We start from the raw sequence: 15366 nt of genomic DNA, 5'->3' as shown, positions 1-15366 counted from the left end.
TGAAAGCGAGGAGGCTTTTTAATCATCCCCTTAATAAGGTGTTTTATGCAAAGCAATGCAGGCACAAGTGATAAGAAGAAAACAAAAGGGATTAAGAGCGTCACAGCTAGCTCTGAACAACGGGGAAAATAACTTGCATTTTAACAGATGCAAAACTCTGAGCCAAATAAGATAATAAATGAAAAGTTCTCATAAAAAATAAATAAATAAATAAAAAAATAGGTTTCATACTTTCTGACTTCAAAGACGCTCGAAAAAGTCTCATGACGTGAGCAGAGAAAACGTATACTACCTTTAAGAGAAAGCTAAAAGAGGACCATGGCTCTTGTAATTAAACCTTCAACCTACACTTTCTTCAGCACGCAAGGGATGCTTTTTTCAGCCTTTGTTCAAAGCCATATCACACTTGAAGAGTTCACCTTTCAAGTGTTTTTTTTTTTTTTTCCTGCTCTTTTGGTTAACCTTTTTTAATGTTTTTCTTTGTGCCTCCTTCACACTAAAATACTGCTTAGGGACAGAGCGACCTATGGAGAATTGTCGAGTTCGTCCTAGAAAAGCAGTTTAAAGTCTCTCAGTCGCTCTCTCATATTCACCTTGACTGGTGGCCTTGACAAAAAGTTACACTCGCTTGAGCGTGAAAGAGTACAGAAGAGAAGTAGTTCACGCTTTAACGAAGTGCTTTAAATAAAATTTACGTAAATGACAAGTATTGAGGAGTACTTGTGGCACCTCAGCTTAGTGTATTGGAAGGCTGAAAAGTTAAAATACGGTAAATAGAAAAGAACCAACCTGATCAAAGTTGTTACAGCCGATAGAATTAAACTCAGTGAGAGGGCTGAACTGGGATATATGGCAGGAAGGACCGTTTGCTTCAGATGAGAAACTGACAGGTCCTAAAGGAGAGTCTGTATTAGTCTCCGGAAGAGGTGTTAGGACGGACCTCAATAATGCCTTCAAAACAGAATCCAAAAAACATGTGAAAGGGTCAGGTATGCAGCGAACTTCCTCAAAATACATTCCATTGTTCCTGAATGGGAAAATTCACAGAAACCTGGACATGTCTAGACAAGTTGTATTATTAGACTGCATTAAGCAAAACTAAATTACTATTCAAATGGTCAAATTAACATTGAATCTCTACAGGCTTGTTAAACACATCACTGGACAAATTAGAACATTTCAACAATTATTGCGCACTCAATTTTGGACATAATGGACATTTCTTTCCTTTCTATTCCCTGAATAATTGGCCGACAATGGTAGAAATTAATCAGTCTATCTAGGAATAGGATTTGAAAACAGGACATTGGAAGAGGACAAAGATATGTATAGATATAGCACAAAGAACCACAGTTCTCAAGAACAGACTTAAGAGAGAGTTGTACTAATTTCCCAAGATGCATTCTTATTGTTCTTAAGTAGAGCAAGGGGTACAAAAGTATAGTTTAAGTGTAGTTTGTGTGCTATATCTCTCTGTGAAAAAGAGTTTAACCTCTTAAACATTCATTCAATTTTTAAGGGCATAGTTCACCCAAAAAAAGAAAATTGTGTAATTAGTTACTCACCCTCATGTACTGTAACTCCAAACCCGTATTACTTTCTTTTTTCATGGTACCCAAAAGGAAAGGTTTAAGAGAATGCTGACACTGCTGTTCTACATTCAATGAAAGTGAATGGAGACCAGGGGAAGTGAAATTCCAAAAAATAACAAAAACAATCAAATAAGTAGTTAATACAACATGTGTGCTATTTTCGAAGTATTCATAAGATATCTTTCTGTGAGGCAAAAAACAAAATGTACATTTTTATTCACTGAGTTGTGAGTTGTGTTATTTCTTCTTGCTCCTCCTTTTCTTTAAAAAAGCAAAAATCTGGGTTACAGTGAGGCACTTACAATGGAAGTGAATGGGGGCCAATTGTTTTTTTTTTTCTGTTTTTTTTTAAAAAATACTCAGTTTCAAAATATAGCCACAAGACATAACAATGAGTGTAAACATGATTTTAGTGTGATAAAATCACTTACTGACCTACTCCGTTGCCATGACAATATAATGTCAACAAACCCTAAAATGACAGTAAAAATTACGATTTAAACAACTTTACAGATCAAATAATACACAAGTTTTAACAAAAGGATTAATGTAAGTGCTTTTATAAAATTACAAGCTTCACATTTCTGCCTTTAAACCCTCCAGAAATTGGCCTCATTCACTTCCATTTTAAGTGTCTCACTGTAACCTCGATTTTTCCTTTTTTTTTTTTTTTAAAGGAGGGACAAGTCAAAATTATTTTTGTGGTAATTAACATTATGCCACAAATGCTGTTGATTGAACTAAACTTTAAACAAGATCAATAAGTAGGGAAAAAGTGTTTTCATTGTTAGTTCAACTAATGTACTATAGGTAAAATGTTAATTAATTCAACAATATTGTAAAATATTACCCAAATCTTATTCACAATTTTTAGTCTGTTCCTCACGCAAAGCTATCCTATGACTTCAGAAGACTTTGAAAACAGCGCACAAGTTATATGGAATGATATTATTATACCTTCATGGTGCTTTTTATCATTTTTGGAGCATGACAGTTCTGGTCACCATTCACTTTCATTTTATGGAAAACTGCAGCATGATCATCTTGCCTAACATCTGCTTTTGTGGAAGAAAGAAGTCATGTGGGTTTGAAACAACATGAGGGTAAATAAATGATGTCAGAATTATTATTTTTTGCTTTAACTATCCCTTTAGTTCAATTCAGGAGTTATTTTAAGACTTCTGCTAATTTGTGAACCCCTTTCTCATTATTTCTGTCATTTTGATCTTTAAGATAAATCTCTTTCCGTCTTCTCATCGTTCTTTCAATCAGGTCAAGGCTGTTTCCACCATAAGAGGGTCAACAGCAGCTCTGTCTCTGCACAGCAGCTTTGAACAGGCGTTGCCCTCAGCTTCAGGTCACACTGTCTGCCTCAGGCTAACAGCCATCTAATTGCTTGGTGAAAAACAGCAATTCGCTACCTCATTGAGCTGGATGCTGTGATGGATTTGCCGTAGGTGCTGGCTGCCACCTGCTCTATGGCACAGCTCCAGCAGCAACTGCCTTATTTTATGCTCAGTCAGTTCAGTGGGCCCCATCCTCTCCTGCGCCGGGCTGCTCTCAATGCGCTCAAATACACTGATGGAGGGACACAGAAAGGGGAGAGATCAACGTGAAACGTACACAAAGCGTATTATATTTATATAAAATGTATTATATAATTAAATTTAACCAATTCTAAGAACTGTATGTACAGTTGTTAACATGGTTTGCCACCAATGCACAGTTGGGTCCAAAAGTGAAAATGCTTCTATTTTTCATTTGCTCCTAATTGAATCATTTCAAGTAATAACTAAAAATCCTAAAACATTGTTTATATCCAGGTTTAAATGGAATTTAAAATGACAGTGTGGCAGGGTGGAGGGCGGGGCCGGGCCGTGATTCCGCACACCCGGCCCCTAATTAGGGTGATCAAGCCTGAGAGGGATAAAGGCAACCAGAGACGGCAGTGCGACAGAGAGAGAGAGAGTTACGGGCAGCTGCCCGACACCTGTGTGTGTTTGTCTTTTTGCTTAAGTTTATTATTAAAATATTATTTATATTGTTAAGCCGGTTCTCGCCTCCTCATTTCCCTTTAACTGTGTTACAGCCAGCTTTTATTGTTATATTATCATATACTATGACATATATTGAATTATATTTTATTCATTACATCATTAGCATAACAATGTGAGGAAAAAGCTGAAAAACTGACTGAAAATTAACATGAATTTCAGACACTCTTAGTTTTTGCTTTATTGATTGCATGCACTCAAGCTGGCATGGACTCCACAACCTGATGATCCATGTTATCTCAGCTTGATTTGAGAATGTTCCAAAGAGCATCTTGTAATATTACTATTTGGATTTGTTGAAATATTGCAAAGGAGTTAACATGGTGAATATCACAAACTGACTTACATTTGATAAGTGACCTAAAAATAGTACAGAATCTTTCATTTATGTCTTATTCATTTCAAGTGATAACCCAAAATCAATTTATTTTATCCAGGTTATCAATGTCAGACTTTTGGACCCTGATGTATTTCTACATAAAGTTCCTTTGGGTTGACTTATAAAAAAGGGAAACAGAGACAATGGAAAAAATGAAGGCAAGAGAAAGGACCGATCAAGTGTAAGAGACACAGTGCCACTACTGTAACCTCAAGGTCCCCTGAATATACCCATCCCTGAGCCCTTCCTTTCTATCCAACATGCCTCATCACCCTCACCACCCTTCCCATCGGATATACCCCCGGTTTATTGTTTCCCCCCACTTTCCTCTGCCTTCCTTTTCTTTTTTTTTTTTTCAATCACAAAGTGACAAGGAAATTGTTGCCTGTCAGGCAGGCCTTTAGCTTCAATGACACCGTGAGAAGCGGCAAGGCCCTGGACAGCCCAGCCAGTGAGCGTCCGGTTGTCAGCACCTGTGCCTGTATCCTTCCCTGTCCGTCAGTGTGCAGGTGAAGCAAATGATTGGATTCAGTCAGCAGCTTGATTAATGAGACACCCGTCGGATCTGGGACAAGCTATCAATCACGTCATTAGGACCAATGTGCCCTGAAAGAAGCTGAACACCCCCTCTGTCCACCGATTCCACTGCATTCATCTTCATCTGTGCATGCATGCCGTCAAAGCCTGCCAGGGTCACTGTGATGGAGAACAATCATCTTCTCCTCTACAAATTACTTTGCAAAGACAAGAGATGAGGGAGGTGTGTGTGCATTTGTGTATGTGTGTTGACAAGGTGGGGAGGGGGATGTTTTTCAGAGAAGCCACTTTCCGCATACACACTGTACGTTGATTGTTTACACCGGAGGCAGTGCCTGAAAGTGAAGGTTATTTTAATGAATAGTAATGGTTCCACTGACTGTCTAAGACAGGCGATACATAATCACTCTTCCTTTTTTGCTATCTCCCATTTTTTGCCCCCCACTCTTTCTTTTTGCTTTTCCTGTCACTGGGAGCAATGTTTCTCGGAACACTAAAAGTTTTATTTTTTTGCCGGTCTGTTATGATGCTAAATCATTTTCAATAAGGGTAATTAACTCTGAGACATGTTTTCTGGACTTTGCTTCTATACGGTAAAAGTTGCTTTTGCCAAAATTGATAAATAGTATGAAGTACAGGTCACTTCTCAAAAACGCTCAAAAATCGATTGTTTGAATAAATTATTAGTGGAGGATCATTATTTAAGGTAGGCATTATCTCATCCAATGATATTTCAGAATTTGCAAAGTCTTAAGATCATTTAAGATGATTAAAATTACTACTCATGATGGGGGCCTGGCTAGCTCAGTGGTAAAGACGCTGGTTACCACCCCTGGAGTTCCCTAGTTCAAATCCCAGGGCATGCTGAGTGACTCCAGCCAGGTCTCCTGAGCAACCAAATTGGCCCGGTTGCTAGGGAGGGTAGAGTCACAGGTAACCTCTTCGTGATCACTGTGTGGTCCGTTCTTGGTGGGGCACGTGGTGAGTTGAGTGTGGTTGCCGTGGCGGATGGCGTGAAGCCTCCACACACGCTATGTCTCCATGGCAACGTGCTCAACAAGCCACGTGATAAGATGCACGGGTTGATGATCTCAGACGCAGAGGCAACTGGGTTTCGTCCTCCGCCACCCAGACTGAGGCAAATCACTACGTGACCACGAGGACTTAAAAAAAAAAGCATATTGGGAATTGGGCATTCCAAATTGGGAGAAAAAAAAAAAATTACTATTCATGTATATATATTTACATCTGGAAAATACAGTATACTGTCAAACCCATTTTCAAGCTATAATTAGCAAAACACTGAGTGGGTGAGCCATGTTTTTTTGTTTTTTTTTTTGGAAATAAAAAAAAACAGAAAACAACACACCATTTTTACCAAAGAGGATGAGGATTCAATTTAATTCTATAAATGACTAAATGGTGAGGCTAAGTTTTTTTTTTTTTTTGACAATATGTACACTAGCAGCTACAAGAAAATAAAGAAAATACACCAGTTAAAGGAATAGTTCACCCATAAATTAAAATTCTCTCATTATTGTCTTACCCTAATGTTGGTCCAAACTCTTAGGACTTTCTTTCTTCCATGGAACACAACAGGAGATATTGACCTTATTCACAGTAGCGCCATCTTTAATTTTTGCGAGAATAACAACAATGCAGTGAAGGAAAGACTTACAGACTCCAATGGGTTTTACTGTTGTTTAAAGTTTTTTGGATCATTTCACTGATGGAACATTAAATAAACACTACCGTTCAAAAGTTTGGGGTCACTTGCCTGAAATGTTTCTCATGATCTTAAAAATCTTTTGATCTGAAGGCGTATACTTAAATGTTTGAAATTAGTTTTGTAGACAAAAATATAATTGTGACACCATATTCATTTATTTCATTACAAAACTAAAATTTTATAAAAAATAAATAAATAAAAAAAAGTTTTTGAAATTGATGCCTTGGACCGAATAATTAAGAAAAGCAGCCAATAAGTGCCCAGCATACAGATGGGAACTCCTTCAATACTGTTTAAAAAGCATCCCAGGGTGATACCTCAAGAAGTTGGTTGAGAAAATGTCAAGAGTACATGTCTGCAAATTCTAGGCAAAGGGTGACTACTTTGAAGATGCTAAAATATAAGCAGTTTTGATTTATTTGAGATTTATTTTAGTCATAACATAATTCCTATATTTCCATTTCTATTATTCCATAGTTGTGTTGACTTTACTATTATTCTAAAAAATAAAAAATAAAGAATGAGTAAGTGACTTTTGAACGGTAGTGTATATATACACCGATCAGCCACAACATTAAAACCACCTGCCTAATATTGTGTAGGTCCCCCTAGTGCCGCCAAAACAGTGCCAACCCTATTCTTCTCATGACAACTTTACAGAGTGCTTATCTGAGTTATTGTAGACTTTGTCAGTTCGAACTAGTCTGGCTATCCTCTGTTGACCTCTCTCATCAACAAGACATTTCCATCCATAGAACTGCTGCTCACTGGATATTTTTTTGTTTTTGGCACCATTCTGAGAAAATGTTAGAGACTGTTGTGCGTGAAAATCCCAGGAGATCAGCAGTTACAGAAATAATCAAACCAGCTCATCTGGCACCAACAATCATCCATGCAATTATCTAATCAGCCAATCGTGTGGCAGCAGTGCAATGCATAAAATCATGCAGATACAGTCAGGAGCTTCAGTTAATGTTCACATCAACCATCAGAATGGGGAAAATATGTGATCTCAGTGATTTGGATCGTGGTATGATTGTTGGTGCCAGATGGGCTGATTTGAGTATTTCCGTAACTGCTGATCTCCTGGGATTTTACGCACAACAGCCTCTACTGTAGAATTTACTCTGAATAGTGCCAAATAGGGCTGCACGATAATGGTGAAAATGATAATCACGATTATTTTGCTCAAACTTTTAATCACAATTATTCTGTTATTTGAAAACTTTATTTAATTACAGGGCTGCACAATTTGAACAAAAAAGTAAATAAATACTGTTGCCACTGCTTAGATATTGATTCTAAAATAACAAAAAACATAAAATTACATTAAACAGTAGCTCTCATTTTAAACAAGTTGTTAGAATGACAAACTAGTAAATGATTCCATTTGACCAAAATTAAGGCATGTTTTGCCCATTCTTTACTGCTAATAGAAACAGTTACTCAGATGTTTACACTTGCATCCTCTTTTAAGATCCATTCTTTAAATTATTATTGTTATTATTAACATTATTATTACATCACCAAACCCTACAGTAATATATAGGCTAATAGTAATATATTTCTGTAAAAATTGAGTGCGCAGAATTGCTATACAGTCTCAAGCGTCTATTTTGAAGGAAGCCTAATTATTTTACCAAGCCTTTTATTTTGAATGAAGACAGTGTTGTTTCCATGTGTTACCAGCAGAGCTGACAGTTGCGTTTTGTGCTCCTTCCATACATGGAGAAATGCTCTCGTCTCTTCCTCACTCCACATAACCCCTAAGCCTTGGGGTTACTTTAGATTTGTTACATACTTGCTATGGCCAAATATATTTGGAATTAGGCAAATGTGCAACTGAGGTAAATTCGTAGCATTATTCTCGTGCACCGCACATACGAGATTCGTAATAATCTGCGGGGCGGTTCTGCATTTCAGCGCGTGCTCGATAAAGAAACAGTGATTGGTCAGTAGCGAAATTCTGAAGAGAGCATGATTGGTCAGGTGAGGTGAAAACGGACTAGGAAAGAGCTTGTGAATTGATCTACCATCTGTAGACACAGCCTATAATTAAAATGAACAACAATTTGCAACTTTAACTGGCTGACACCTTCTGTTTGCCAGCTCACTAATATCACAGATGATTACGCTTAATTAACCGTGAGAGGTAGAAATCGTGATCACGATTAAAATACGATTAATTGCGCAGCCCTAGTGCCAAAAACAAAAAAACATCCAGTGAGCGGCAGTTCTGTGGACAGAAACGCCTTGCTGATTAGAGAGGTCAACAGAGAATGGCCAGACTGGTTTGAACTGACAAAGTCTACGGTAACTTAGATAACCGCTCTGTACAATTGTGGTGAGAAGAATAGCATCTCAGAATGCTATTCTGAGATGCGGGTTGGCGCTGTTTTGGTGGCACATTGGGACATACACAATATTAGGCAGGTGGTTTTAATGTTGTGTCTGATGTTGTATACTCTTTTATACAGTATATATATATATATATCAATTATGTAACATTAGATGTGATTTAAGAGCTTTATACAGTGCAAGCCATTGAAGAGACTTTTATCCCGCACAGCCTTGTTCTCATTCATGTCAAAAATCAAATATGGCGCTACTGTGAATAAGGTCTATTAGGCAGTATTTTAGTCTCAGTCACCATTCAATTTTATTACATTTTTTTTTTTTTTTTTACATAATAAAAGTGAATGTTGACTGAGGCTGCCTAACATCTCTTTTGGTGTTCCACAGAAAAAAAGAAAGTCATATGTACTTGGAACAACTTGAGGGTGAGTAGCATATGACAGAATTTTTATTTTTGGTTGAATTATCCCTTTAACTGTTTAAGCACATGAAAAAGCCTAGCATCATCATTTACATGACTACACTTGATGATGGACTTTATTATTCCAGGCTTAAGGTGCTAGATTCAAAGGGGGCATTCCTCTAATCATTATGCCAATTTCAAAATCTCACCTCTCACTACAAATCTTTCGTGCCTTCTGCAGTTGCATGGAGGTGTATTTGGGCCTCTTCTCCTCTAGACCCTGGAGCACCTTATGGACCAGAGGCTTGGGCACACCTTTCTGCTGGCCCAAGCTAACCTGCAGACACTCTGATAGCAGACTCAGCCTATCCTTGGCCGCTCTATCTATGGGCTGTGCAGTCAGTAGCTCCAGGGTGTCTCCATTCTCCAGATCCTGGCAGAGCCAGCCCAATAAGACCCAGAGAAGTAGGCCAGAGGACCTGATCTGCCGAGCATGCTGAGAAAGCCTCTTCTCAGCCACAGTGAAGAGGAAGCGCACAGGTAGAGGGAGGGAGGCTACAACTGACGGAAGATGGGTGAAGATAAAGGAGAGGGCTTGGATTGCTAGATTCATGCTGTCTGAAAAGGAGAGAGAGAAATGTTGACAAAACAGTTGGTTTGATTTTAGCATATAAAATGAATACAATTTACAGACAGACAGACAGACAGACAGATAGATAGATAGATCCAGTAAAATATTACAAATACAAAAACAAAACAAAGGCAAAGCAAAGCAAAGCAAAAACAATAAAATACAAAATACTACTGATTATGATTGCTAATTAAACTTTACATACTCTTGTTGGTCTCATTAAACTTTGGTTCGGGAGTGTAGTTCCACTCTTTCGGGACCTTGCTTAGTACATTGTCTGGTAGGTGCAGTCTAATCAGGGGTCTAGGGTGGTCCTTACACGCCTGCACCATGCCCACCAGGTGGGTCAGGAGTTTCTTAGTGGGTCCACAAACAATAGATCTGATGCATTTATACAAGCTGAGTTCCTCTTTACTGGAGTCTGGAACCAAGAGAATAGTCTAAGTTATTGAGGTTTAATAATTGCATGCAAACTACATTTCTAAATCATTAGGAAATGAATCACAAACTGTGTAAAAAACAACCTTACTGTTTGTCTTAATATTATATTCGGTCACAGGACATTACTCAGAGAAGGAATGGTGAATTCATTGAAGATATATTGCAATATATTACCAAAGACAGCATAAGGGGGAAGAGACGGACCACTCGAGAAAAAAAAATACAAATAAAAATGGAAGAAATTGTAATCGTGATGAAAATGAATGGAATAAATTGTAATGGCAAGAAGGATCATAAATGAGCCAATCCCCTTTTTTGATAGTTTGTTTACTCTAGAATGTACATGCACATTAGCTGAACCAGCCTGAAAAATTGTTTTGTGTGCTCTGAGTCTGAGCTAAAGAAGCAGAATTCATGATAATATTTTAATCCAATTTACTGCTGATTTGAAATTAGGGATGCACCGATATCATTTTTTATCTTCCGATCCGATTCCGATATCTGAAATTTCAGTATCGGCCGTTACTGATCCCGATCCGATACCAGTGTTGTTTTTTTGCATAATCAGTTTAGAATATCTTTATCTCATTGTGTGATACTAATTGGGGGTACTCTAAAAATAGCCGTGAGTGCAGCGTGTGAGTTTGTGTTTTATGGTTCTTTTATGTCATTTTTGGAGCTTGACAGTAACGAACATGACTAACACATAGTATAGGATTTGGATCGGGCTCATCGAACTGATACCCGATCCACCTTAAAACGCCAGTATCAGAGTGGATACCGATTCAGGTGCAACCCTATTTGAAATATACAGTGTAATTGGAATGTAAACTTGACCAACAGTTTTGGAGATTTCAGTCTTTCCACATATAAATAGATAGGAGCTTGTATGAAATACTTGTATGCTTATAACCTGCACAGAAAATAGCCGTATGGGCCATTACCAAGACAATGGCAGCGTGAATGGACTTTCCATAAAGCGACTTTGATTTGACTAAAAATAATGAATACTGATAATATTCCTGACCAGTCAAATTAGCAAACTAATCAGATTTGCTTTTGACATAAGCAACATTTCTGCAGTTGTCCAGCATTATGGACATAGTAAATTAAGTCTCAAGGGACAACACCTTAAATAAGGATAACACTACAAAATCGCAATGCACCCCTATAATTTATATAAAAATATGCAGTTTTGTTATCAGTATGAGTAATTTGATTCGGCGACCATTAACACAACAGGAAATATTCATATTTTACAGAGGGTAAAAAAAAAAGACATGGCTGAAATGGAATTATATAAGCAATCAAAAACACAGCTGAAGGTTTAATTATGGCTTTGATTTGATGATGGACTTCCTCTGTTCCCACATGGCATTGACCAGCCTGCTGGTCAGATTTTATATTGAGGACACAGTGGGGGGACATGATGATTGTGGTTATCAACAGGACTATAACAATCCTATGAATTGCAATATCTGACTAAGAATTTGTCTTTTTAAAGTCTAAGTGTATGTAGGACAGAACATGGCAAAGACTGTTGTGTTTGATTGTACCTGTTAGGTTATAAAATTGTTCCCAGAGGCATCTCTGATCCAGGTAGCCTTCCAGAACTTGAGTTAAAGCCCTGGGGAGGTGGTTTAGAGGGGACAGGATGGCAAAAACAGCTTCCAGAAACTCTGCAGCCACTGTCTGCATCTCGGGGGACACCTCCATTTCTCTATCCACACAAAGATCTGAAAGCACATTATCCTTACTATTAATTTTCGAATGAATCAACAAAGAAAATATCCACAATGCTAAAATATGGAGGACTGTTGTAAAACAAAAAATTAATTATTTACAATGCATTGACATTAGCTTAGTAGACTAATGGTATGGAAGCATTTCCAAATTTGATATTTTTGGAACTAGCTGTGACTTCCCTACATGCTATAAAAAAACCTCCTATAGAAAAACACATGTTTATACTCTGCTGTTATATATATATATATTTTTTTTGTATTATTATTATTATTATTATTATTATTTATTTTATTTTATTTTTGTGGAAAAGTCAGAAGTAGTGTGTCTGTACCAGGGTACAGTGATGATACCAGATGCCAAAATATGGTACTGAATAGTTAACATGTTTATATACCATTGCATTTAAGATTTGCAAAAATGCAAAAAAAAAAAAAAAAAATGACGGACAGACGGACAGACAATTAGATGAGCTTAGCAAAGGAAATATATGTCTTCTTAATCAATACAAGTGACAAAGGTTCATTCTAAGGCAAAGAGCCAATTGACTGTCTGGACAAACACATGAAAGATGAGCTTAAAACAAGATTTGACTGAATGCCCTTGTCCAAATCCTGTCAGGCCTGTAAGGTTGTAGAACGATGCAGAATGTTTTTACATTTGGTTTATCCCCTGTCAGTCTGGCTTCCAAGAGATGACAGTCATTTGAATAGCCGATTGAATGCAACGCAGCATTCAATGAGTGTCTTTGATGTAAAGCAGGGTGCTGTTTGCACTTTTTTGACAAATGTTGGACTGTTTTGAAATGACAGGCCTAAATTACCTGTCGTAGTAAAGCTTGTGGTTTTCTAATACTGCTTTGCTTAACAGGAACCCAGAATTCCATTGCTGGAGATAAACTGATGGGTATCGATTCTGCTTTCTTTTATTTAGAGGTGAGAGGAAAAACAGTACAGATGGTTATGGGAGATTGTCTGGTGCCTTTTGCTGCCTTTCACTGTAATTATCTTTTTACTACAAGACAACAGGTTTACATCAGAGCCATGGTGCTGTGGGTAATGTCCATACTTACATCACTTAAAGTCAACATGAATTCAAAATTGCCCCTATTAACTTCCCGGTCATATTGTGCATAATTCAACTATCTCTGCCAATCTTTTTTCTTTTCTTTTCTTTTTTTCTTTTTTTAATTGCAGCATGCAATAAACTGCAACCCTAATGAATGAGTACTTGCTCAGCCCTGAAAGCATGACATTGCGGCCACTGGAGGGTGAGTTATTTGCAATTCTAAGCATTTGCAAATTTACACTTTCAGACAGTCTGTAATTCAGATGCCGGTTTGTTTTAAAAAATATAATATTGCATGTGTATGAATTGTAAGGTGCCCGTTTTCAAGAGTCATTATGGTGGTAATTCTGATCCACTGTACAGTTAGAGACGGAGAGGACAAAGATGCTGCAAACGGATGTACAAATAAATTAAACAACAAATAAAGATACAAATACAAATCTGAGTATATGTGATGTAACGTGAGTTGCGACAGACGATGTATGGATCGGAAGATACAGTTTCACTCACTCCAACATACCACTAATAACAGAAATAACAGTTTAACCTTCATTGATGGCACCGCATCTTCATACAGTTGCATAATAATTTGTGATTTGCATTACAAGGAAATGCCAAAGGTAAACAAATCATTGATACTAATGATTTCTCACCGGAGCAGTTTTGAAGCTTGTAATGGAAATATCTGTTTAACTTTAAACATAAGGTATCTCTGCTGTATGTGTTTCTCTTATGGTGTTTAATGGTTGCCAGTATGTCACAATGATCTTTGATAGTGACAAAATAATTATTCATAAATGTTTCCAATTCAGTATGCATATGTACATTTTACTCAGTTTATTAGCATAAACTGAGTGTAATTTTACAGTGTGAGGCAGTAACATAAAACTTCAGCATATAACTTGTAAAAGGGGGCAATATAAAAATAAAAATCAGCAACTGGATCCTTATCGGCTGATCAGAGTGTTAAAATATCGGTGATCGGAATCGGCCCTTAAATTTCCTGATGGATGCACCACTATCCTTTTCAGCTGATGCCATCAAGCCCTCATATTTCTAAACTTCTCGCCTCCAACCACCTGTCATATAGAGATCATGCCAAGATGCAATGCCTTTTCATGATCCAATCAATTACAGATGGAAAAACGTGTCCTGAACGCATTCCTCTCTCTATCCTGCTTTTTCTTATATGTTAAAAGGCAAAACCCCAACAAATGCTTTGCAATGCTCGTTACAAAACAGAGGACTTATATTAATGGGCAAAAGGGGCACTGAAGAGTCAAACAGGTTAATCACCTGCCTCTTCATAATCATCTCTTTACAAGCAGCCGAATGAACCGCAATAAATTAACTGCTACTGCTTCTCTCGGGAGGAGGATCCAAAAACCAATTCTCTCCTCCACTAACAAACCTTTGCAACCTTGAAGTGCTGCCAAAAAACACACCTGTTGATTTTCTATGAAGCCATGCAGATGAGTTTTCACTGGAGGCTAGTAATTGGAACAAGACATCGCTATCAGTCCCTCAAATATTCAATGAACAAGCTCGTATTTAGAGCACAGCTTAGCTCTAATCGTTCCCAAACTGCGCTGAGAGACATTGACTCAAATGAGGAACGTTAAAAAGAGGTTTCTCTAAACGACAGACAAGTCACTGCGTTTCTTCTTAATTATCCAGGCTGTGGCCAGGCAGTGTTGATTTATGGCGACGTGATTCCCTCGCCAGAGAGCGCAGGCAGACGTGCTCTCAGCCAGGCTCAGTTATTAATGAGCTTTGCCATAATGTGAATTAATGTGGAAGCACAAAACAGCCTTTAAAGGTTAGACTTTTCTGAGTGGAAGGAAGAAAGAGGAAAATCTTTAAAGGTCATTCACTTTGCTCTCACATGAGTGTTTATTACTGAGCTCTATTGATTCAGAAATGATGAGGAAGGTGATGAGGGCGATGATGAGTGAGTAAAACGACATTCTCACAACATTCATGATGAAGCTCAGATGTTCCTGAGAAGGGAACACAAATTTGATGAAGCTAAGAACATGAATAGGTGTTAAATCAAAAATGGATCTTTCGAGTCACGTGATGCTATGCGAGTGGAAGCAGCCTAGTGGCGAGCTCCGCTACACTTTGCAACAATTATCCTTTCAATCAATATTACTCGGTGAGAACTGATTTAGTTTTGGTTGTTAAACTGTGCTGGGAGTGTAGGATATCGAACAATTCTAAAACGTTGGCCTGTGGGGACATTAAAAAGCATTTATGGTCGCACGTGCCTGACGCCTTTTAAGAGCAAGATGGCATGGGTCCGGCTAGGAATGACAGCGTGCCTCAGGATGTAGGTCAAGATATTGCAAACATTTATGCAGCGCTTACGAAAATCTCGACCGACATGGAGGGCCTCATGGAAATACATCAAGCAACCACATCTATGGAGTCA

At 37.8% G+C, this 15366-nt stretch overlaps 2 protein-coding genes across 2 annotated transcripts in view; both read right to left on the bottom strand.

The window, feature by feature from the left end:
- LOC127432191 (multiple C2 and transmembrane domain-containing protein 1-like) overlaps nt 1-15366 on the bottom strand; it is a 491532-nt gene that overhangs the window by 90122 nt on the left and 386044 nt on the right. The gene's annotated exons all lie outside the window — the stretch shown is intronic.
- The window catches only part of LOC127432183 (uncharacterized protein KIAA0825-like), a 216203-nt gene that overhangs the window by 108864 nt on the left and 91973 nt on the right, over nt 1-15366 (bottom strand). The window contains exons 14-18 of the mRNA XM_051683056.1: nt 11678-11857; nt 9886-10101; nt 9259-9667; nt 3014-3170; nt 790-951 (exon numbers count right to left, since the gene is read on the bottom strand). Coding sequence (XP_051539016.1) covers nt 790-951; nt 3014-3170; nt 9259-9667; nt 9886-10101; nt 11678-11857 — 1124 coding nt within the window. The remainder of the gene's footprint in view (nt 1-789; nt 952-3013; nt 3171-9258; nt 9668-9885; nt 10102-11677; nt 11858-15366) is intronic.

Source organism: Myxocyprinus asiaticus, chromosome 4 (genome assembly GCF_019703515.2).
Source record: "Myxocyprinus asiaticus isolate MX2 ecotype Aquarium Trade chromosome 4, UBuf_Myxa_2, whole genome shotgun sequence".
Taxonomy (NCBI): Eukaryota; Metazoa; Chordata; class Actinopteri; order Cypriniformes; family Catostomidae; genus Myxocyprinus; species Myxocyprinus asiaticus.
Note: the sequence above shows the minus strand (reverse complement) of the source record. Positions and strands in the feature narration are given on the sequence as shown.